This window comes from Hyalella azteca, unplaced genomic scaffold (assembly GCF_000764305.2).
Source record: "Hyalella azteca isolate HAZT.00-mixed unplaced genomic scaffold, Hazt_2.0.2 contig23, whole genome shotgun sequence".
NCBI classification, from domain to species: domain Eukaryota; kingdom Metazoa; phylum Arthropoda; class Malacostraca; order Amphipoda; family Hyalellidae; genus Hyalella; species Hyalella azteca.
In genome coordinates, this window is record NW_025930386.1 from 1 (window position 1) to 24,960 (window position 24,960).

The window sequence follows — 24,960 nt, forward strand, 5'->3', positions numbered from 1 at the left end:
GGAAAGTCCGTCCACTTCTAGCCTTGGTAGCGACACTCATGGTTGAACTAGTACTTCAACCAAGGCGACACTAAAGCCATGGTTGAACTAAATAGAATAGAAGTGTCGGCATTGAAGAAATATGCCCATGGAAGGTTCAACCATGACTAAAGACCTTGACAATAAAACCAATTTGTAAGGAACGCAATAAAAGATAATTCGTTAATTTCTCCACTTACCATAATGTTTCACTAAGATGGCGGCAGTTTACTAAAAACTCAAAAGCAAAGAAAACTCCACATAAATCCATACTATCGTTATAGGAAACGTTTCGGAGTCCAGCTCCATCGTCAGTTCGAGAATTCTAGAAAACAGATACAGTAGTAAAGTCAAGATTATAGGAAAAAAAAAAACAAGCAGTAAAACCTATCTATTTACAATTTCAAGTGGGTATGAGCTAGAGGCTGAATTTAAACTAAGCATTTGCTTAAAACTACACAATGATTCTAAAATACGTTTATCGGAAACACTGTATTTTTTAAAGCAGAATCCTAATCTAAATCCAGCTTTAAAGTTTTAGACTTCTAGCTCATACACAATTGAAATTGTAAATAAATAGGTTTTACCGTTTAGTTTTTTTTTTGTAATCTTGACTGTAGTAACTACCGATTTATCTCTGTTCTAGAATACTCTAACTGCTGATGATGAAGCTCCGAAACGTTTTCTGTAAAGATAGTGTGAATTTTTGTGGAGTTTTCTTTGCTTATAAGTTTTCAGCATGGTTGAACTAATAAAAGGTTGACCCACAGCGATGACGATTTTTCGCCGTTCTGCGCATTTCTAGATTGACGTCACTGTGGGCACAAAATGTATAAAGTGTAGATCAACACACTGTTTTTATGTCATTTTTGAAAGCATTAAAAAAATTGACCTCATCAAAATGGCTCAAGAAAATATATTTACTGCATGCAACTAGTCTTCTCGCAAAACCGGTGTTACACATCAATTTGGCGTCACGAGAGCCAAGGTGACGTCACAGTTAGTTTAGTGGCTAAATGTTTACTAACGCTTCGGCTATTTAGCTATCTCGCACCGAAAGTCAAGATGAACATCACCAAAGAGGTGGAAGGTTTCAGTTATCGAATGTTTCTCAATCAAAAATTGTTCACCACCCACAAGGGGCGGAAGGTCTCAATTGTCCAGCCCGCTGAAGCCTGCTCGAAAGAAGCAGCGGTAGCATCAAGAGACGAAGTGACAAGGAGGGGCAGATGAAAAGCGACAGAAATTAAGACACTCAACGAGGAGTCGCTTACACGGGACGTTGGTCGCCCGCACGAGATAGACAGAGAAGGGAAATGTAAATAATCCTGCCTACATAAAAACTTAACCCCACAACTGAGAACTGCAGTCAGACACCGCGAGCTTAGCGGTGGGGCGCTCAGGAACAATCCACCTAGGAGCGCGAAATCCCAAAGGACTTCTGACGAGAAGAGACATACGTCAAAAGTCCCCCCTGAGGAGAAGGTGACGTCACAGTTGGAATAACAAATGACATCCGCAAAGCGCAGCTGCGCGTGGGTAAACCTTGTATTAGTTCAACCACGAGTTTTTAGTGAATTTGCGATTCAAGCAAACGAGTGGCGGCAATTTATTGTTACAAAAATAAATTCATTCATCACATTATAATTCTTCAATTCAGGTTTCATCGAAGACCAGAGAATATTTCTTATTAAGAATTTCCTTATCATTTTTCTGAATTCGGTGAATTATTCAGCTATTAATTTACAAACTACCGGATTTTTCAGGATCCAAAATACCCCACGTTTGTACTATGGTCATTTCAAAATGTCCAATTCAAATGTGGCAAAACTCTTCCCCTAGTTGATAATTAATATGGTTGCATTCGAAATGTTGTAAATTACAATAAATGTCACTTGGAAACCTTATATTTGAATTTTCAAGTATTATCAAAAGCCTAATTCACCCAATACAGAAACAAACAAATTGAAGAGAAAAACTTCTCTTCAATCAAACTTGCATTAAGGAACAACTTCTGCCGAACTACACCACATTATAAGTTATATAGCTCTCATAACATGGACAAAATAACCAAAAATCATAGCTTAGGCAAAATTTCAACTAACAAAATTGAGACAAAGAATCATGAATAACTATATAAGTGAGAAAATGCTCATCTGGAACTCGGGGTTAGGTATGTCGAAATATCAACTTGCCGTCATTTTTCAATGAGTAAGGCAGCGGCTTCAACTGTAATAAAGAATAACGTCGAGTCGCGATATTTTTGATTCCATAGTGGCATCGATTTTCAAAAGAACTTCCTCCAATTCTTGAGCTTGGCCAGAGTATAACGCTGCATTTAACTTACAACTGAGGTTCGGCGGGGCTATTCGGCAGCCAATAAAGTTGATATATATGCATAGGTAGGTATCAGTATGGAATGGCTCACACTTTTACAAAAAATTGTATTCATATTCATTCATACTCACGATTGATTAGCTGATCTAAAGTTGATCAGAGAATATAATTCGTGTATTTTAGTTTATATTTAGAGTCTAGGGACCCAAAGCGCTAGAGGCCTTGGTAGCAGCCGGCTGCCACTCATACATTTTATGTCGATGGAGAAGAAGAAAGAGGGAACACAATGGCATGGATAACCGTGAATGTTAGCGAGAATAGATAATTCGTGGTAGGGAGACGATAAATTAAGACAAAGCCCGGTGAATTACAGAGTAGATGGACTTTTGACTTATTTAATGAATTAATGTTACTGCCAGGCTCTGCACAATAATCGGGATCTTATATGATTAATGAATCATGGTAAGTGTTTGGGTTGTAACCGACCAACCTTAGCATTTATACTGCCAAGGTAGTTGTGAAAAAACTTCTTTCCTCCCCGGCAAGCCTCGCTTACTATTCATATCTCAGTGATGCATAATTTGTCAAAGTAGTATGAAACAATAACGTTGAAATTCATTGCCCGTCAAACATTAGCGTTTCATTAAGTGTAACGCAAGATTCATGAAATTCCACGAAAACGCACAGTTTGGGCACAACTTCATTATATAAATTTTAATTCGTCAGCCAGTCGTAGCAACGGTTCATAATTATAAGAATTCATGAAGAGTTGATTAGAACCCAGTCGTATATTTCCAGTTAATCTCGACTCAAATTCCTCAAAGTTGAAGTATAAATATATCTAGTATTATAATAATCAGTAGTTAAAAGATCATTTTCCCGACACGCAAATTTAATTCCCACGGTTAAAACAAATTCCTTTACCCATAAAACTTAGTTAAAATTAGATTAAAGAATGGCATTTCTGTAATAAACGACGCTCGCAGACGACATTAGGAGATGCATACACAGAATCAGCTGCAAACGAGTCCTGATTACCCCACACACATAGAAGTCACGAACTTGTAATTAATGCCCTATAAAAGATGACGAGCTAAAATAAATCCCTAACAAAAGATGACTAAGAAATAACAGCTTAAAGTCAACATTGAAAATATTAACTAGCATCAAATAAGCTCGGTAACGAGAAAGCTACGTATGTACTACATTAACAGAAATTATTACGCATTAATATAGTTAAGCCCCATAGATACAGGTATTCTCAGAATGAAAACTAAAATATTTGTTTTAATGAATATAAAATGAACATATAAACACGGCATAAATAATTGAACAGCCATCACAATAATAATAGAACGCATAACATGACGCACGGTTGCCAGGATACATGATCATGTTGGAGGAACAGTGAAAAGACGTCGCCGGCTTCTCATGAAGGCACTGAAGTTCTTTCCAAGTATCAAAGGCACGGATTATTTGGAGACTGACTTCCTTAAGTCTACCTACTTATGCCTCATCAGGTGCCTTCACATTCAACAATAAGAATTAGTATATAAAAATGAAATAACAGTTAAGACTAAATTAACTAAATTTGTGGATTTATAGGTACGTAAATTATAAATTACAGTTTCGTGAAAATTACTAGAATATACTTGGGCAGGCATAACTGGAATGAAAATGTATTCTGCATTTAGCCCTACCGATATAAATTCGAAACTAACAAACAGCTAATATCTCCAGAAAAAACACACGAGCTTCACGCATGCATGTAGCAACAAATTTATTGCACGGAAAGTTACCCACAGAAGAAGTTCAATTTGAACTCAACACAAATAAAAATTTGAGTAAAATCACAGACCATTTTTGAAATTCACCAAGAATAACGATATTTTAAGAGTAGATCAGACAAACCAATACCTACATAGCAAATGGTAGACCACACTACGATTCAAGAACCCACGAACGTAAATAATATTGCTGCAACTTGAATATGTACATGAGGTATATAACTACTGTCCGCCCGAGCAGCGCTGTCTCAGAGAGAAAAGTTTCGTACAGATGTAAACGATCAGAAATGTACGTCCGGAGAACAGAATGCATGCAAACGCTAACACCCGTGAAACTGTACACTTCAGTATGAAATAATGATGGCTTCAGACGTTGTGGAAATTTAAAAGTGTTTTTTAATACAACGGGTTCATTAAATTTCAAAATAAAAAGTTCAAAGACGAATTCAGAGGGTAACTGTGGAAAAAAAACTTTGAGAGCACAGTAAAAATGAAGTCAATAGTTAAAAAATTCAAGAATGGCATTGGTAAAATTTTGTGAGTTCGTATGAATTCAAAGTAGTAAATATAATTCTATACTCAACAAAAAACTAGCAAGAATTAAAAAAATCTGCAGATTCGTTTAGTTAATAGTTACATTAAGTGACGACAAGTAGATTCAGTTTAGGACTATCGATTTTGGACGAAGTTGCATCATATTGCACATAGTCTCAATGTCTGATAAGAGCTGTGAAGTGAAGCTAAAGCTTGGCCAGGGCGCTCTCAGCATCGAGAACCTCTTTGATGTCATCCAAAGAGCGCTTGAATATGGCAAGAAACTCAGGGGCTGGCACAGCACCTCCATCTCTGAAGGACGACACGAACAGGTACAGCCTGCAAACGTCAACTGAGTTACTACAAGGCACTCTTAAGACTAGGTACTACAAAATACCATTAAACAAGAAGGCAATATACTGAAACATGAAACACTACTACAAAATACCATCAAAAATGAATGCCACATTCTGAAACATAAGAAAACTAGTACAGAATACCATTAAACAATAACGCAATATTCTGAATCATAAGAACACTACTACAAAATACCACTAAACAAGAACGCAAAACACTCGAACATTAAGAACACTACTACAATATAACATTAAACAAGAATGCAACACACTGAAATATAAGAACACTACTATAAAATACAATTAAACAAGAATGCAACATTCTGGAACATAAGAATACTACTTCAAAATAATTTTGAACATGGCGTAACATTTTGAAAAATAAGATAACTACAAAATATTAAACAGGAACGCAACATTCTGAAACAATAAAACTAACACAAACTGATAAATAACGACTACATCAATAGAATATCTTCATATGTGAAATGTATTACGCATAAATAACTAATTTCAGGATACTTTCAAGGAGAACAGCAGTTCTAGGTCTTGAACGCATAAAAGCCAAGCCAGTTCAGAAAATAGTCGATGCTACTAGTGCAAAGCAACGTACTGGTATAGACTATGGTACGGAATACTATGTACATATGAACACTACAACTAAAATTTCGCGACTAGGCATTGAGGTCGCAGGATCATAACAAATACACAACGCTGGACTAAGCTAAGGAGGACTAAGGGATTTTTAAGCGTTAAAAATTGTAAGTACTTGGCTAAGATCTTGCAGTTCAAATAAATTGATTGAGTGCTTTATGATTCAAAAAGTTGATGGTTTCTGTAGGCGTAAAGACCAATGGGTGAGATGAGAGTATGGGGAAAAAGGCAGCGAAAAAATAGAAAGAATGGCAGTAAACAACTGAAGCAAATAAAATGCAAGGCATCGATGCGAAAATTTATGGAAGGGCCAGCAGAGTAAAAGAAATTGTGTCAAATGTAAGAGAATGAAAGCATAAACATAACTGGAGATGGACTGACGAACAGGAGAGTAAGAAGAAGTTTAGATGGACATGAGGATATGCAGAGAGAATGATAGCAAGAATAGATGAGAGAGAGCTGAAACACAAGAGTTAGAGACGAGAGGGTTAGAACAGTATTGAGCACAAGAAGAGTACAAGATGAGTTATTAGCAATATTGTGAGGAGGAATAGTTACTGCCAGAGTAGGAAATGAGTTATACCAGAGTGTGAGATGAGAGAGTTGAAGCAAGAATGGTTAAAGCCAGTGACAGCAGTAGGCGAGTGTGAGGTGAGTAGACCGTTCAGGTAGCATGGAATAGTAGTATGGTAGTTATAACAATAACTGACCGGTTTGGTAGCATGGTGTAGAAGCAGCCGTAGCCGTGCTGCACCATCGGGGCCACGCCTCCCGTGCAGTCCGTATAGCCCAGAGTGCTGGTCGACAGTACGTAGTTGCCTCCACCACCGCTGGTGAACACAACATTCCATTTATACGAATAATAAAACCGTCATACGACTCGTCATTCGGTTAAAAATTCGCTGTGGTTACCAGGCATTTGCTGCAGTTACCAAGCATTTGCTGCAGTTACCAAGCATTTACTGCAGTTACCAAGCATTTGCTGTAGTTACCAAGCATTTGCTGCAGTTACCAAGCATTTCCTGCTAACTACAAGTGTATAGATAAATAACATAACAGACTCTTGCACGAAATTACTCATTAACTATCGTCAAACGTGCATTGTTTCATCCGAATCCTCAAACGCATCTGCTGGTTAACAGATGTTGTAAAGACGAGAGAAAAATTGATTTGCACTATAAGTCAAAATATAAGCCTAGACAAAAAACTGAAAGCGTCCTACGACTTGACGAAGGCAGGGTCGGTGAAGATGGCGGGCACGTCTTGGCCGGCCTCGAGAGCGGTGATGTAGAGGCCAAGCAGGTGCCTATCAACGCCTTGGCCCGCCTGACACTCGCGCATCTGGGCGTCGTGGCCTGCGCACGCCGCCCGCACAGCCTGTGCCTTAGTCGAAACCTGAGACAATATTGAGCATTTCAGTGAAATGGTCGCATCTTTGAAGATGATCATTTTCGGTCATACCCACAGGAACATAAAGATGCAAAGATGTATCTACAAATATATGAAACAGTTGTCAAATTGCATCTAAAAACCCTGTAACTTAAAGTTCTTGTCAGTAGCTAACAGGTTAATCAGGCGATCGTACATCACTCGTCTCATTAAAAGGAGTGATTCGAATAATAAACAAATAATTTCACAGTCGCAAACAGTGTTGCCAAAATACTGACCGATGCTGAGGGGTCCATCATGGTAATAGCGAAGGCTTTAGCGGCCGGCGTACAGCTCCTTACAGTCTCCGTGCGGCCGTGGTAGAACTGGCGAGTCGTAGCAGTCTCGTACGTTGGCGCCATCCTGTAAAATATAACTAGTTTGCAAATGTATTACCGAATTCTCAAACAAGTTAATAATCATTGAAAATTTGAGTGATCCTTAACAATTGAAACGCAGCAGCAAACCCAACCCAGTTGCAAGCCCAGGTAAGACCACCTTAGAGGCGATGCCCACTTCGTAGATACCACAAAGGCAAAATTCTCCAATCACGATTTCACGTTTTAATACTGCACACTTAACATGGTTAAACATATAATAATAGGGAAAAAGCGACCGGATATTCCACATAAGGTTTACTAAATTTAACGAAAAATTAATTGCTAATTCACGGCAACAATTTTGTTATAAGCAGGGATGAAACTAAGCACCTACTTTCCGTAGGTTCTGTAGTAGGCGAGCTGTAAGGCCATCTGAACGAGAGCATCAGGGTGGACTTTCTTCTCCTTCATCCAATTTTTGCCAAACTTGAAGTATTGGTCGAATGACACTTCGATGTTGTCAGTCTGTACATAGTCATAGACAGGTCCGATGTAATTGAATCGTGGTAGGTAATAGTAATAGCGAAGAAGATTGAAAGCTCTAATAAATAATTATTATGTGTGAGTGAAGCCCAACGCACGGCAATGTCTTTAAATAAATGACTCGAGTACGCGGATGAATAATAAAAAACTACATGTCAAAATCATATATTAATCAAATTTAGCATGATTATCAATTTATTCGAGTAATCAAAAATATGGACCAGAACCTAAACAAAAAAACTACCTACCCAAAATATAAAAAAGCCTCAATTTCACGCATTGCGCTCGAAATCTGATTTGAACGGTGAAAAACTAACAGCGAATTATAGAGCGCTGACAGATTCATGAATCTTGAAACGGTATTTTAGCAGTGAGTGACAGAGAGCGCATTTTCTCGTCGACGAAAACGTGAAGTCACGGACGGACAGACGGACATGGCGAGCACAATAGTGCATTTTTTTCATAAATGAGAAAATGCGCTAAAAACTAATGATCAAAATCATATGAGAGATTCATAAATGAATCAAATTTATCATGATTATTAATTTTTTCGAGTAATCGAAAATATGCACAAGAACCTAAACAACAAAACTACCCAAAAAAGCCAAAATATGAATAAAAATGCTATTATTGCACGCATTGCGCTCGAAATCTGATTTGAACGGTGAAAAACTAACAGCCAATTTTAGAGCGCTGACAGATTCCTGAATCTTGAAACGGTATTTTGCTAGTTCAAAAATACATTCTTTTGATTGTAGTACATAGTTGATTAGATGATATAAGAATCGCTTGTTAGGTTAGTGCATCTCGTGCTAAATAGCGGCGAGGTGTTGAGCAGTCAACGTACTGCTCAACAAGTAACTAATGTTCAGAACAATGTTGCAATAACTTTACGAGTAGCTTGCTCTACATACGAGCGGCAGTTACAGCCTCGATGAGGCTGAAGTCAACTAACTTCAACAGGTAACTTAAGTTTAACTTAACTGTTTGACAAGTAAATTATATTCATAATAATGTTGCAGTAAGCTTACGAGCGTCTTGCTGTAGACACGTGCAGCAGCGATGGCCTCAACGAGGCTGGGGTCGAGGTCGAACTTGAGCAGCTGTGGCGGCGCGAGGTGCAGCCGTACGGGCGCCGCCCTCAGCTGCTGCACGTCGAGCAGCTCCAGCAGGCGGTGCTGGAAGTGCATCAGCACCACCAGCACCATTGCGTCGTAGGGTGTGTGCTGCACATCAATGACATTAATATTTTAGTTGTCAAACTAAATCGTAAACTCGCAAACACAATATAGTAAGTAACACATTCAATGACGTTCGCGGGAACAATCGCTCAAAACGCAACCAAGTGTAGGGATGAAACAAATCTATTTATTTTAGAAGAATCTAGTTGTATTTTAAACAATAATTTCAAGAATATTTCTTACAAAAATTGCAAAATCAATAGATGAAAATAGAGTTTAGGCTTTTACCGAATTTAGACGTCATTAGAGCTCCCACAACATAACCAATATCATCAAGCATCATCATCACTCACATCATTATTGCTGAGCGTGTAGCCGCTGCGTGTGACGATGATGCTGAGGCTCTTGTCCGTCCAGCGGTTGCTGATGTCGCCACACACGCTCTCCCAACAAGCCTGGTCACAACTTTCATTACAGTCAGTAACGTATCGCAGGTGCTATCTAACAAGAAAATATTTATTAATTGTGCTAAAATAACTAGTTTATTGTAGCTTTTTCTTTTCTATTTTGAACATGACTTTTTGAAATATTTGTTATTACGAGAATATATTTGTTACTCGTGAATATATTTGTTACTCGTGAATATATTTGTTATTATGGTATATAGTCAGAGGGCACAGACTCTGGGTGTGGATGGACGTTCTGTTGTACATACAAGGGAAGATGGTGAGTGGGAGAGGATGTGTGTTGGTCACGTGTGGTAGGTTTGTGAAGACAACTGTGAAGAAATGTTAATGTGAGGCGTTTGAGAGGGAAAGAGGGGTCATGGTGCAAGTCAGTGGTTCCCAAAATGGGCGATATCGCCCCCCTGTGGGCGATGGAAAGTTATGACGGGCGGTGAGGAAGAAAGCGGCAGTAGGGGAGCGGCAGTCCGCTAGGTTGAAGTCAGAAGTTTCTTTGACGATTTGTACACAACACATGCAGAATATGACTCCGACTCGAATAAATTTTCACGAGCTAAAAATCACCGTTTGGTAATTTGGAATTTATATTGAAAATTTCGTTCAAATCTGTTCAGTAGTTTGGAAAAAATTCTTTGATCACTGCAAATTTCGGCCCATATCGCCATATAACTCCCGAATGACGGTGAAATTTAAACATTTTTTACATGCTAAACATCACCGTTAGGTCCTAATGAATACGTGTTCCAAGTTTTATCGAGCTGCGTTCATTAGTTTGGGAGATATTCCTTGGTCACTGAATTTGGAGATTGGCCGCGAGACCGGCCACGAATCCGGCCACGAATCCGGCCGTAAATTTGTCCAAGCCGTCTTGAATTTCTGTTAACCTTTCTCTTTTAAAATTGCAGCGTAATAAATATCAAGAAAGAGGCGTTTGTTTTTATGTGCGCCTGTCGGGGGAAGGGGCGCTAGAGATTCACTGGGGAGCCAAAGGGGGCGCCAGCCTGAAAAAGTTTGGGAATCACTGGTGTAATAAGTGATTATGTTTGTAGGCGAGAGGGTAATGGCATGGGATATCAGAGAACAGGTGAGGCGTGCATTGCAATGATCGCGAGTTTGTCTGAGGGAGCAAATTTTATTTTTTGCTCTCTATGAAATTTATGTGTCACGTGCCCTCGAAATTCGTTTGAACCAGACGTCACGATAATTTTAGATTAAAAAAACTGGCTTTGATTTAATCAAGATATTAGGAGGGCATGTCAATGCTGGGAGGGGGAATAACGTCGAAGGAAGTAAAAAGGAGTCTTGATGACAGAGAAGGGGTAAAAGTGAGGCTTGCCACTCCAGGCCCAGGGCCCAGCCTGTCACTCTGCTCCCGAATGCTCGTGAGCTGCGCCATCAACTCTGAAACGTTCAGAGCCTCACCTGCCCAGGGAAATTCTCACTTTGTAATAAGTTTAAACTAATTTCCTAGCGCGTGAACCATAGATCAGCGCCGGCCCGGCGCCGATACGTTACGGCGTCGGCTTAACCACGACAAAGAACGGCGTCTTGTGGCATGGTGGCCAGCACAGTGGCTAGACCAGCATCATGTTATTATTGTGCAATCATCATCCTCTAACCTGATGCATTTTTACTTGTCTCTACAGTAAATGTGGATATTACTCACGTTTTCATTTTCATACCAAGAAGTTAATAGTAAAATATAATATTTTGGACAAGGGATTAAGTAAATCTTGAACAAAAATTGTGCAATAATTTAAATCACTTGAGAAGAGTTAATAAACCAAACAAATTTAGAGATTAGAACTTGACTCACAAATGAAAAGATAAGCTGAGTGAGGTTTACCTTGTGAATCCCAAGGCTGAAGAAACCACACGTGGCCGTTACACAGCACCACCACGTGATTGGGGCACTCGCCCTCTCGTTCTGGTGAGCAGATCAACTCAACATGTTAAAACTAAAAAACATCTTCAAAAATATTCAGCCAGTTTCATTGATTTTAATCCTAAACATTGAAATAAACAATTAAGCTACTTTTGCTCTGTTGCAGAGAACATTATCATTAGTATACCTTGATTAGATCACTTACAAACCAGAATATTCAGTGAACAAACTTTATTCATCAATCTGAACTCAAGCCCTCTTAAAAATTCTTCACTATAAACAAACATACCTCTCTCTGGTTTTCTAATATTTTTCACATACCTCTAAAAACTGCCTTCCATATAGCTTATTAAAAATTGATCGTCATCCATAAATTTATATTCGTTTCCAAGAAAGAAGCTTGCTACCTCAATGGAAACAAAGTGAAGGTACTTGCTTGTCTTCCAGCAACTGAAGAGGACATCACTACCAACTCCTGGGATACGGCAGGTGTTATAGAAACGTCTGAACTGCTCCATGCTCAGCTTGCTACCCTGGAAAAAAAATATTAATGCAAGGACTTCATATCTTAGGTTTTCAAAACTTCTGTTCCACAAACATGTCAATTATTGTAGCTTTTCATTATGTAAAACAATCATCACCTTGAAGTATAAGAAGTGCTTCCAGTTGCAAAAAAATATATATATATACCAAATTACACATGATATGTGTGTACTAAAAGCAAAAACTCTGAGAATATTCAAGTGGCATTGTACCTTTACTGATGACTGAGGATGAATTCTTTCTTCACGTAGAATTTGGTAGAAGCAAAGACCAGTGTAGGCAAAGAGTGCAGCATACTGGGATATGATGTAAAGATGTTAGGTTCAATAGAATTCAGTTTTAGCAAGCATCAAAGTTACAAATTTTAGTCAAGTTCAATTAAATTTTCACCAAGTTTCAAAGTTGTAATAAATGATTGACTTGCAAAATTTAACTTTCAATCTTAAAAGTACCATCAAATAGGGGCTACTAGAGACTGCAAGACTATTTAAGTGCTAAAAAAATAAACTAAAAAACAAAGAATGCTTTTAATCTTGAGCTACCATATATCTTAAATTGAAATACTACAAATACCTATGTAGAGATGAAATGGAATATTAGAGCTATGAAATATATGGACATATATTTATATAATAAGTGTAAAATATGTGAATCCTTATATCTTCATAGAACACCGTGTTCAAAACAATAAATTAAGACACAAGACAAACAAATTGGCCTTACAAAGATAGCATTATCATAGGATGGGGGCCAAGATGAGAGGTGCAGAGTTTGAGGACCCCCAATGTTCAGAAGAGGCAATAAAGGTTGGCGGAAGTTTAGGTAGGCATAGGTCATCCACCAATCCTCCAGCTGCCAGAAGATAAAAAATAAGGGTTGTTTAAAAAAACTGAAGGTTTTCTAGAGTTCCTGAAATTTTGGAGCTGCAAGATATGCACCAGATGAATTATCAGAGTCAACAGAAGTGCATGATCAATTTACATTTCCAAAGTTATCCAAATTATAATACTTTGGGCCTGTTGAAACTTTGGAGTTTGGATAAGTGCCGCAAGGTTCCAGTATTAACCCTTTCATGCGCAAGTTACCATATGTGATCACTTGAAATCACCTTACAAAAAGCCCCAACACGGCTTCCTGCTTGTTTATGAGGCGTCCTCATAATGCCTCTGTCAATCACTAATTATCTGACTATTGTTCCATCCATAGCATCACCACCTGCAATGTCCACAAATTAAAATATGAGCATTTAAATAAAAGTTTTGACTTGGATGATGGAATTGACTTTCTTTCCACATTTTTTCATAAGGTGAAAGTATTAATATATATTTATTATTAATCCTGATCCTGGTAACTTGATTGAATTAACATAACATAACATAATGATGTTGGCGCTGAAGTGTAGGCCTGATGTGGCCTGTCGCCGAATTAATTAATAAATTGAATTAAATTAAATTGTTATGTCACTATTCCAGTATTCCATCATTTGCATCAACTAAATTTTGATTATTAAGAAAAATTTTGTGTACTGACCGCATTTAACGAATTCTTCGAGTACGATTTAAACCTTCAATACTCGAAATTTTTGGAAATGCCTATAAATAAATATTTTGTTAAATACATCTTACTTTCTTGAAATGGTTTCTGAAATTATAATTTCTGGATATCTCACTAATAATCTCAATGCTTGCCTGCTAAAGGGTTAAGTTGGACATTTCCCATATACATGAATAAGATGAATTATTGCACTCAATAATGGATGGCATGCTAGGCTATAGGTTTTTTTAGCTCATGCAATGAAGATATTTATGGTACAATTTACAAATAGGTATGTCTTCAACTTCAAGTTCAAGACAGTGACTGAGTAAGGTGAGTTTAAAACACTGAATACAAAATTCATCAATTCATCAATTGTGAATAATAATAAATACCTACTCACAAGCTTTAGTTTTATGCCAGAAATTTGAGAATGTGAGAATGCATGCCAATACAATATTGAAAATAACTTACTTACCCAGTTTTTATGCTGATTGGCTCTCTGTAACAGCTTAGCTTGCAAGACTGGTCCCTCCTTAGACATAAAATCTTGTACAACTTTTTCAGTGAATGCAAGTTCTGCATCATTGAGAAAAGGAGTACAACTCTTAATATACCTGAAAAAAAAAACATACCTATGAAACTATTGAACTCAATGACAGATGAATTGTAAAATTATCTTATTCTAAAAAAATTCGAATTTACCTATTCTCTTGCATTGTTGCCATTGTTCAATTACTGACAATTAGTCTCAGTGACAGACTCACTACATAAAAAAAATTCTCACCTTTCCATCGTCTGAGGAAGTGAAGGGACTGGTAGATTTGGCAGCGATTCATCATGCATAAAAGTTGTAATTGCTGCATCGTCAGTCATAAGATTTCGTAGTTTGGCTACAATGTCGATTTTTGCTTCATCCTTCAAAATGGTTTCAGAGACCGATATTTTTGTAGGCTCCATACTTCTTCAAGTTGAGGTCAATTTAAAAGAAAATGCCAGTCTACCGTCTACTGCCTGCTGCTACGAGGTATCCATCAACTAGCATCAAGTCTTGCCTCAGATAAAGATTCTAACGGCACTCTCGTCTTTTCCAACTGATATCAAATCAGTCCCTACGTAGCGATAAATAATGTTTGCACGAGCTAGGTAATAATTTTGCAAATATTATAGCTGGGAAAATTTACACGAACGTAACAATTCTTCGAAGACAACAAATTCAAACGATTGAAATCTATCGGAAACATATAATCCTCAGCTTTATAAAATTCGAAAATATAAATACAAGCCTTTCACATCGGCACTAATTTGGTGGTGCAGAAATGTAAGTAGGTATTTGACTCCTTTTTGACCATCCAGCTGTCATTTTTAGGCAGTCCTGTACCGTAGCTTGAATCAACCCTTCTTCTTTTTTTAAATTCAATTTATGGTAGACTCTGACGACTTGTTCGATGTGGCCCCACGGGAGGAAGTGTTCAAGAATTAGCCTCAATTTTACTTTTCAACTAATAATTTTGGGGAAACCCTGAAGATTTGTCCAAGGTGTCTTCATGGCAAAATGGTCAGAGTCAACACTTCAGTCTATAAAATCTACTAAACTCAACACATTGCAATGCAACTTTGCCAACTCGTAAAAACTCATTGTTTGAGTTCACGCGTTGTAGTTATTATCTATCATCCATTAATTGCACGAATTTTGAACTAATAGCAGCAGGTTAGCCCTGCGTTGCCTGCAATAATTTTTCGAATTCCTATTCGTTGAGAATCTCGTCTTGATTGCTAATATCATGATTATTAAACTGAAAAATAATAACCAACCTATATGGTAGAATGCCAATTTAAAGAACGTATTATTGAACCTACATATGGATAGAATATAGAACTACCTGAAATTTTATTTCGTTGCTCGTTTTTCATATAGGTGAAAAGCCATGTCGTCCTAGGCCATATCATCACTGATCAGTAACCAATCAAGGATCATCACTCTTGTGCTTATATTGTACTAAGCACTTTTGTTAAATGTTAACAATAAGATTGGGGTTATTTCATCAAGCGGTAAACTTGCGGGTCCAAAAATGGCGGAAAAGCTCTAGTCGCGCCGCTCTGAAAGTAATCTATATAATCCACGCCTACGCTGGAGGAAGTTCTAACTTCAGAGGTGGAACTTAATGCAGTAAATTTGCAGTAAGCCAGAAAATACCAGAAAATGCAAGATTTAGGCAAATATACCAGATCTAAAATATTCATACCAGACACCTGAAAATACCAGATTTGTGAAATCTGGTGTAGAAATATACCATCTGGCAACGCTGCGGGCAGCGTAAGTGTTGTTGCAAAGTTATAGGCATTGACGGTCGGTAGCTTGCTGGACGAAGGAGCGTATTACTTCAAACATGAGCGATACTGCGGTACCGATTTCAGGTTATTCCAACAAACAATTGCGTTAAACCATCAAGGACAACAGAAACTGGAGTGAAAAGCTTTACTGTATACTTAGCAAAAATGGTCATGATTGACGTTATAGTATACAATAAAAACAAAACTAGATTATCGACAGTGGACATATTTCCCCAATTTGAAAATCAGGAACTATTGAACACGTTACTTCAATTACGAAAACATGCATTCACCTATTCAAAAGTTTTTTGCAAATTTGTATTTATTTCTCAAAAGTTAATTCAAACTCTAATTCTCGAATGGATAATTTGAGGATTCGTCATTTGTAAACAATCTATAAAACCATCATTGAAAATTAAAACTATTGAAGCTCAAGCCTAATCAAGTTTTGGTTATAACCAACAACTAAACAAATTTAGTTTGGACCTATTCGTCAACTTCATTAATAATTCTAACTGTGTCATCTTCTTCTTCGTGATCAGAGTCATACTTGGCACCTGTATTTGATTGAGGTTCTCTCCGCTGGAGCGTGCCGGGCGCTGCGAGGCTTTGCTCTCTGAGGCGTGCATGTTGTTCTTGCATGTGACTGTCGCACGCCTCCTTGTACAGCTGGTGCACCAAGTTACTCATGTGCGTCACGTCTTGGATGACTACAGGAGGCTCTTCAGGCAACATACCTGAGGCTCGAGTACCCGGCATACGCTCCCAAGGAGCCGTGTGAAGCTCAAGAGGACGGCGAGACAGCAGGGCAAAAGCAGACTGAAGCTCATAGCAATTACTGAAAAGCGACGCTCGGGCAAACACGTAAAGACCCAAGCGAGCGCGGGACATGGCCACTATGAGACGACGCACGTCCCTCAAATGACCAACAGCCTTCGTACGCACCAGTGACAGCAATATGTAGTCATTTTGTTGACCTTGATATTTGTCGACAGTAGAGATCTTGTGCGGACGTCCCAGCATGGGATACCTGGCACATCTTTGTTCCACCACATCGCGCAACAATTCTCTTTGCCCGTTGTAGGTGGTGAGCAAAGATATTTTCTCGGCGGGATACCCGATGAGTCGCATGTACATGTAAAGGTGCACGACGTACTCCGCCTCTGCAAGGTTCTGATAGAAATACTTGCGCGGTTCGGTCTCTCCTTTACCGTCCAAGTCTTCAACGTTGATGAGCTGGTAGTCGTAGTAGAGTCCAGGGTTTGCGATCACATACTCCGCACCAGACACGACGTGTGGCAGGTTGCCCAGGTTGCGGTAGCGCCACTTGTAGAGCTCGCACAGCGTTGCCCGCGCGCGGCCTTGAGCGTCGAGCTGTGTAGTGGGCACCCCCAGCCGCACGAACCTGGTAAGACAAGAAGCAGTAAACGATACATTCAATCAAATGTAAAACAAGGTAAATGGAGAAGCTTTCATTTGAGTTGGGTAGAATATTGATGAAAATTGTCGGTAAATAAAATAGGGTAAAGAATAGGAAAAAACAACTCGCATTTCATTAGTGATTATCAATAGGGATCTCTCAAAAAATTTGGACGTGCTTGGCCTAATCACACGATACATTTGTCAGTAACAATATAGTATGAATAAACCTTACCTTGAGAAGAGAGATTGTTCCATGTTGCTGTATTTCTGGAATGCCAGGTTTTTGATGACAGGCGGCAACTGGTGGTGATCTCCAATCATTACCCAACGTTTCAGGCGGTTTCGACCATCTTCGGGATTCTGCAGAAGCAGTGGAATGAAGGTCTCAATTTCCAGAATCTGAGCGCTCTCTTCCATAAGGATGTTGTCGAACTGGAAGCCAAGTTCGACGAGCTCGTGGCGCTTGAGTGCAGCGTGTGTGCACGTCATAGCGATAATTTTGGCTTCTTTGACGAGCAAGTAGCGCGTTCGGTCTAGGCCGCTCCGCAACATTTCAAAAGCTTTGAACTCCTTCAATTGAACGAAAATGTTCTGAAGATAACGGAAACAGCCCCTTGCAATCTCCATGTCTTCTTCGTAGCTGCGTTCCTTGAAAAGAGGTTGAGGAGCGTTACTGAAGAACACATGAAAGGGGAACTGTTCTTTCACTTCCGAAACAGCAACTGGATTTCCCGGCGCTAGCATCACAAGACTCTGGAATTTCTCCCACCCGGATAAGATGTGATGCAAGAAAAAGTACCCAGCCGTCTCACACGATGCACCCATGTCACCTCGCACCCCGAGCGATTCTTTGAGTCGAGTTACCTCATCTAGCAGTTCCAGCCGCTTATTCAGAACGTAGTTTACACGTCCATATCGACTAAAATCTTTTTCGGTCTCCAACGCTTCTTCTCCGTGACCCAAACGCAACAAGTGCCGTTCATCGACGTCCAAACACATGATCTTCTCAAACAGCTGATTGAGGGCCTGATTGGAGTGAGTGACGATCAGTGTGCGATCGTTAGGATTGTTGTGGTAGAGGTTAGAGATAATTTGTACAGCCACATCTGTTTTGCCAGTGCCAGGAGGTCCAACGACCATTGTAAGGCCAGGCTGCATACCAGAACGAATAGCCTCCACCTGCGTGGGGGTGAAAAGTACGCAGTTTTTCTTGGGCACAGTGTACGGATATGGTCCTCTGTTGGGGATAGTGTAACTTTCAACAGTGATTTCTTCCAAAATAGGGGCATCAGTTTCCATGATGTTGTCCTTGTCTAACGAAAGTTTTTTAAACGACAGTTTGAATGGAGGGAACTCGGCCCCGTTTAGAGGTTTAACTTGCGCCGATGGGAAGGAGTTTCGCAGGTGATTCAAGTCAAGAAAAGTGTCGTTGAAATCCAGCTTGAGTGCAGCATTTTTGCGTTTAGTGTAGTGAGCAGACGCAGGGTCACCGAAGCCTAAAATTATGTCTTCTAGCCAGTCTGGTACGACGCATTTCGTATTCATCAAATCTCTGATAGTGGACAAAACAGCTTTGAAATTGTTTTCCTTTGGTTTTCTGCGCATCAGCACATTGAAGGTTTGATACACATCGTCATTAGACGACTCGTCGAGATCTTTTTTGTACTGATTGCAATCGAGCCAGACGCGAAATGTTCTGGTATCGCCCTTGATTTCAGGTTTCGGTTCGGGACCTTCTTCGATGACACGGCCGTTTTCATCGAGCATTCCTTCAATTTCACAACCTCGAACGCACCTGACACCATATTCTTCAGGAAACATGCCATCGGAGTCAGGCATTTCTTTCGGATTCTGGATACTGAGCAACAAACAGACGTCGTGTTTTCGTAGCGCTTCCCATTCGTTTTTTATTTCAGGGCGCACGTTCAAATTAACAGTAATATCGGCGCGCACTCTTGATGGTTTGTCTTCTCCAACATTAGGCTGAGCCACTTCACACACGGCAAAGTTTACTATTACTTGGGCCATTCTTGCCCATCCATTGAAAAGAATGCTGCCACTTTCTGACTGCCACGGCCGCAAGCGAGAAACAATATCCTCAATGTCCTGACGAATCTCATACGTAGATTCTAACCTGAAGAGGTCAAAATTACGCAATAAGTAATCGTGCAACGTAAGGAATTGAAGGTTGAGCTTGGGCAAAGCCAAACAAGTGTCACCCGAGAAATATTCGGAAGGCACAATGTTGTCATCCCAGATGATTGCTTCTGTCGGGTACAGAGGCATTCGGTTGATAGCTTCTAGTTGCGAGGGGCGACGTTGATATCGCGCTACCAACACAGCGGTCAAGAATTCGCGATCTTGATGAAGTGGGTTTTCTTCCTGAGGTAAAATGTGCAACAGGTCACACAATTTTTGAAGATCTTTGTCAGACATTTGGCCTAAATAATGCCGCAATTTTTCAGCTGTGTCGACCGAAGCAACATTCAGGAAGCAAAATTCATTCATGTCTTGAAAATTGTTGAAGATAATCAACTGTAGGTCCCGGATTTTAGCGTAGTGCTGCTTCATGACATTGACTTCGGTGAGAGCTTCGCCAGTGAATCCGTTGATTTCAAACTCCATGAAAACTTTCAGGATATACACAAGTTGTGCAAAAAGCTTACCCTCCCTCCGATTGGCAAGGCAAGAAACTTGGCATCTAACCACGAAATTAAGGGATTCTAGAAGAGCGTGAAAATAACGTCGCGTTGGCAATTGTGACTCCAGGTCGATGGTGAGCTCAATGAATCTCTCACAATACTGCAAGAGGTCTTTGCTAACTGAAGTATCACAGGGACCTACAGCTGACAAAATGTTCAGAAACTTGTTAAGCAGTCTGTAGAGGAAACGAGTATCAAACTCGTACTGTTGTTTTTCCTGTCCCTCAAGCTTGTTTAGGGACTTTTCAGCTCTTTTGAGGCCTTTGGCGAGCAATGGAAATTCTTTTAACATGTTCTGAAGTTGTCCATCGGACAAACATGTAAGAATATTGTACGATATTGTACGGCTGATCTCTTCCCTGATCAGGTCACTCTCAATTGTGTTGTAGATGTGGTTGAGGAAAATGGTCAGGTTTGTCTGTTCCCGCAGCGAAAATTGGTCTGTATCGTCTAGTAATGCACAGGACAGGTGTCTGAAGAATGCTTTGAATGGTTCAGGGTTTCGTTCAAATGATTCCCAGGCTGGGATCCTCTCACGGAATTTTTCATTGATGATGACGACAACGGAAAACATGTGATAAGATGAGGCTTGCCACGAATAATGAGGCCACAAGTATTGCTCTAAGTACTGGCTGAGCTCGAGCACAACAATGCGGCGACTCGAGAAGTTGCTTTCTCGAATTTCCTGACAATAAATTTCATCAATAATTTGGGGATTGAAAGGCTTGTGTGAGCCAGCAGTGCTGGGTGACCAATACTCCTGGGCCAACAATGTCACATGGTCAGTGGAAATCTGGTCCACCGTAAGGTTCTTCATGGTGGCGAGAACAGCCGTCTACCTTCAGCTACACGTGACAAGACTGAAATTAAAAGAAACAACACATCAATACCAAATTTCAATGTATAAGATCTTGAATAATTGTACATTTAAAATTAGCAGTTTGAGCCTATATTCCCAATATTAGAAACTATAGAAAGTGTCTAAACATCCAAAGGACTGACAACAGCTAATTTAAGCAAAAAAATTACAAAATGCCTTTTTAAGGGAATGAAAAGTAGCTCATGCATATCCCAGTAATAAAATAATATGCCAGCTGCGTCACAGAACATTGTTTAGGCAAAAACAAATTACAAGTTACACAAGGTAACTTATTCATCTCAGAGCACCATAATTGTGCACTGAACACTCATCACTTGATCAGAAAATGATAAAAATTATCATAAAATACAGATGATAAAACTCATCATAAAATTCTATGGCAAAAATTAGGAATAAGGATAATGACACATTTTTGCCTCCAATTTTCAAAAATTGCCTGTGATACAATCTCTTTTAGACACATATTTTTGGAAAAATCTGCTCAAATTCCAGATTGAGGTGAAATCGACCATGAGCATGAGAGTTTCTCTCTCATTCATGAATGGCATCTGCCGAATTTTTTTTAGTTAGGTTTGTATTCTTGCCAAGAATGGTAAGATGCCTATATTTGATAGTAATCCCAAATTTATGCTCCCATTTTTGGTGCAGTGTATTAGCAATTACAAATTTTAGAATCTCAGTACCGGTATACTTTTAGGCAGAGACTTGGGTAACATTCTGGAAAATTGGGCAGAAGATAGGTACTTCTGAATGAGACAATAACGTTTGTGTTTATTCTCAATTGTACTCATTTTCACTGGTGTGAAATATATCTTCTACTCAAGCTGCAATTAGAGCTTTCCTGCAAAATTTTTTTATTTTAGTATTCAATGTTATACATTTGACTCTTCACTATTGGTCAATTATGGGTGTATTCAGGTGATGAAGAAGACAAATTTTAGCTTTAAAATTAGTCCTATGAATAATGCAGCCCTTGCTTCTCACTATCTCTTGAGAAATTTCTGTCGTCTACCTGCTTGGTTGAAATTCGCAAAAGGTGCCAATTTATGCTAAAAAAAAACTTTGATATCATATTGGGCCATTAATGGAAGATGGTGAGAAAACAAGCTAACAGTTCTCTGAGCATGCTTTCTAAATTTCAGAGCTTTGCCAATAGTTGCATAGTAATAGTGGAAGTTACAAGAAGATGAGTCCAACGCCTGTGTGAATGGCAGCTGCAATGACATTTGGTCATGCAGTAGTACTATTATGAGCTAGTATGTACTAGTGATTCAGTTTCAGTGTGTGACAGGTCCTTCCCAGTTCCTGCTTAGGCTTTCAGTTCATATTTCAAAGTTGAGACGTTTTTTGCAAATATTTTACTAACCAGTATGATTTTACTGTTAAAAACACATTGTTACATGAAAATGTTTACTTGCACCTACCCTGTAGGTCTACTTACTTAGTCAAGCGCTAGTCAGCCTAGGGGCTAAGCTACTACAGTAAGCGCAATAAAAACTGGCACCTAAAAAATAAAAAATGAAATTCATCTACAAAGCCTAATACAGGTGAAATAAAAAATAAATAATAACCTTAAAATTTGTTTTAATACTTAGTCATTTGACCTTTTGCCTTCAGGACCCTCTCAAGGCGATTTGGCATACTCCTGGCTAAGTTTTCAAAATATTGACCACCGTCCATCTCCTGAATCCAGACACATTTGATTTCCTTTTTTAATTCTGGAAGCGATGTCAAATTCGCAATTCTCAGCTTACTCTTCATGTGTTTACATGCATTCTCGGTGGGATTAAGATCAGGGCTATTTCCACACCATTCCAGGACCTCAATACCCTTCTCTGCAAGGAAAGTCTTCACTTTATTGGACATGTGGCAGTGAGCCTTGTCATGCATGAAAATTGATGTTCCATGAATTTCATAGGGCAGCAGCAAATGATCCTTTAAACACTCAATGTAGCTATCACCATTCATTGTGACGTTTTTTGGGAGGAAATACAAACCCCCTCTACCCATTAGGCCACTGAAACAGCCCCAAACCATGACAGATTCAGGATGTTTCACAGTTTTAGAAGTGTACTTGAGAGCAAAAGAATCAGAGCCACTAGGCCTACGGACTCTTTCCCTTTGGTTGGAAAACATCTGAAACGTGCTCTCATCGCTCCACATCACTTTTAACCATTGCTCAGGTCTCCAATGAAGATAACAACGGGCAAAATCCATTCTTTGCTTCACCATACGGGCATTGAGAAGGGGTTTATGTGCCGCGACCCTGCAAGGTAGGCCTAGGTCTTTTTTGCAAGCGATGCTGCACACGGACAGACACCTGCTGAAGCAACATTGGATGATTTTTTTTTCAGTTGGACTGCAGTAATTTTTGGATTAATGGTAACTTCACGCTTTATAAGCTTGTCAGTCATTTCTGAAGTATTTTTAGATCTCACAGACCCCACTTTCCTTTTTGGCACCTCCCCAGGTGTCAACTTTTTTGCGCTGCAAGGACCCTCAAGATGGACCTACGGCTCCTCCCCGTATGTTCACAAATGTTTAAAATACTCACTTTTTCTTCACGTAATGTCATAATGTGCACTTTTTCCGCAAGTGAGAGGTGTTTAGGGGCCATTATAATCAATTGCAATTTCACAGGGATGTTTATTAAAAAAAACGTGTTTTCACTGAAAAATCGGGCCTAGCGCGCATAGAAACACACACCTGCTACAAACACAAAATAGCGACTAACGTATTGCCGAGTGACTGGCAACACTCATCAGGGTCTCTGTAGTTGACAGAAACCTCCTTTAGTAGATTGCCATATTTACAGCATCTGAAATGCAAATGAAATTGACCGCGCTAAAACATTGAAAATGGATGGAAGGGTGACAGTTTTTATTGCGCTATCTGTACTACTTGGTACTATTTCAACTTCTTAGCTGGCTGTAATTTTCATAACTATGTACCGTCAACCGGGGCTACTTGGGACGGGCGGGGTAACTCAGGACAGTCCTCGGACACAGCGTAAAACTGTTTTAGTAGCAGAACTAATTGGAATATTGCAAAGCTAAATATAGTGGGATAAACTTCAACATTTTTCCTATCTATGTAGTATAAAGGAAGTTCAAAAATACTATATTCACTAGCTTTGAAAAATTCCTGAAAAAATGGTGAAAAACAATATTTTGAAAAGTTACTTCTGCTAAGGTCTGTAGTAAAAAAAATATTCACCATATTAAAAAATTTTACTTACATAAAAGTTGCACCCAGGTGTCGGCTTGCAAACATAATTGACAGATTTTGCCTATCTCATTCCCCCCAAAAAAAATGGTGGTCATTTCCGCACGGCGAGCTACTCAGGACACCCCCCCGGGGCTATTCGGGACACCCCCAAAAGCGCATTTACAGTAGAACTTCAATTAGCACCTCAATTAGCAAAGGCTCCAGTTAAGAAAAAAAATTGATTAAAAACAAAGAATATTGATTACATTTGCCTTGCTGAGCAAAAAAAAGTTCACTTATCGAAAAATTAGTGCATCATTGGTCATCACAAGCTTGCAGTGTACAAGGTTGTTGTAAATGCTCAATGGCATGTACATGGATATGGTAATATCGCATCAATAATACAGTAATATCACATCAATAATACGGTACCGCCAACTGGGGTGACTTGGGCCGCCAGGTGACTTCCGCCGCGTTTTTTATTTTGTTTTGCAAACAAAAGCGGGGTCATAAACGATGGCCAAAGTCACTCCGGCATTTATGACCCCGTTTTTGTTTGCAAAACAAAATCAAGAGCGCGGCCGAAGTCACCCCAGTTGAGGGTAATTAATGTTTATGGTAATATACCGTAAAATGGGGTAACTTAGACCACTTTTTTTCTTATAACTGATGCCATTTTCTTACTAGCTAAATTAAACTTGAATTGAAACATGCAAAATACAGGTCTATACTCTAGCTTCACTCACCATAAATTGCTGTCTCCTGCCTCTCATAGTCTTTATGTAATTTTAAAAAAAGTGATGGTCTATGGTCTTTGTTACCCCAGCTCTTG

At 39.2% G+C, this 24,960-nt stretch overlaps 2 protein-coding genes across 2 annotated transcripts; both read right to left on the reverse strand.

The window, feature by feature from the left end:
* Positions 1-1,909: 1,909 nt before the first annotated feature.
* On the reverse strand, positions 1,910-14,934 carry LOC108674415 (peroxisomal carnitine O-octanoyltransferase-like). Its single transcript, XM_047883718.1, has 14 exons — positions 14,371-14,934; positions 14,062-14,200; positions 12,774-12,902; positions 12,263-12,346; positions 11,944-12,040; positions 11,469-11,549; positions 10,933-11,044; positions 9,512-9,623; positions 9,009-9,203; positions 7,829-7,959; positions 7,354-7,477; positions 6,909-7,081; positions 6,397-6,516; positions 1,910-5,015 (listed from the first exon to the last, which is right to left on the reverse strand). The coding sequence occupies exons 1-14, from the start codon at positions 14,541-14,543 to the stop codon at positions 4,883-4,885; spliced, it is 1,803 nt and encodes a 600-aa protein (XP_047739674.1). The 5' UTR covers positions 14,544-14,934; the 3' UTR covers positions 1,910-4,882.
* A 1,119-nt stretch (positions 14,935-16,053) lies between these two features.
* LOC108674416 (RNA helicase aquarius) lies at positions 16,054-20,915 on the reverse strand. Its single transcript, XM_018162360.2, has 2 exons — positions 17,572-20,915; positions 16,054-17,322 (listed from the first exon to the last, which is right to left on the reverse strand). Exons 1-2 carry the CDS (start codon positions 20,856-20,858, stop codon positions 16,404-16,406), a joined length of 4,206 nt encoding a protein of 1,401 aa, XP_018017849.1. The 5' UTR covers positions 20,859-20,915; the 3' UTR covers positions 16,054-16,403.
* Between the last annotated feature and the right edge of the window lie 4,045 nt (positions 20,916-24,960).

Coding starts and splice junctions, on each gene's coding strand:
- LOC108674415 (XM_047883718.1), bottom strand. CDS start 14,543: ATGGAGCCTACAAAAATATCGGTCTCTGAAACCATTTTGAAGGATGAA. Junction 9,624..10,932: donor CTCACTTTTACCCCTTCTCT/GTCATCAAGACT, acceptor CTGTAATGAAAG/TTGTGACCAGGCTTGTTGGG. Junction 7,082..7,353: donor TGATGGACCCCTCAGCATCG/GTCAGTATTTTG, acceptor ATATTGTCTCAG/GTTTCGACTAAGGCACAGGC.
- LOC108674416 (XM_018162360.2), bottom strand. CDS start 20,858: ATGAAGAACCTTACGGTGGACCAGATTTCCACTGACCATGTGACATTG. Junction 17,323..17,571: donor GAACAATCTCTCTTCTCAAG/GTAAGGTTTATT, acceptor TTGTCTTACCAG/GTTCGTGCGGCTGGGGGTGC.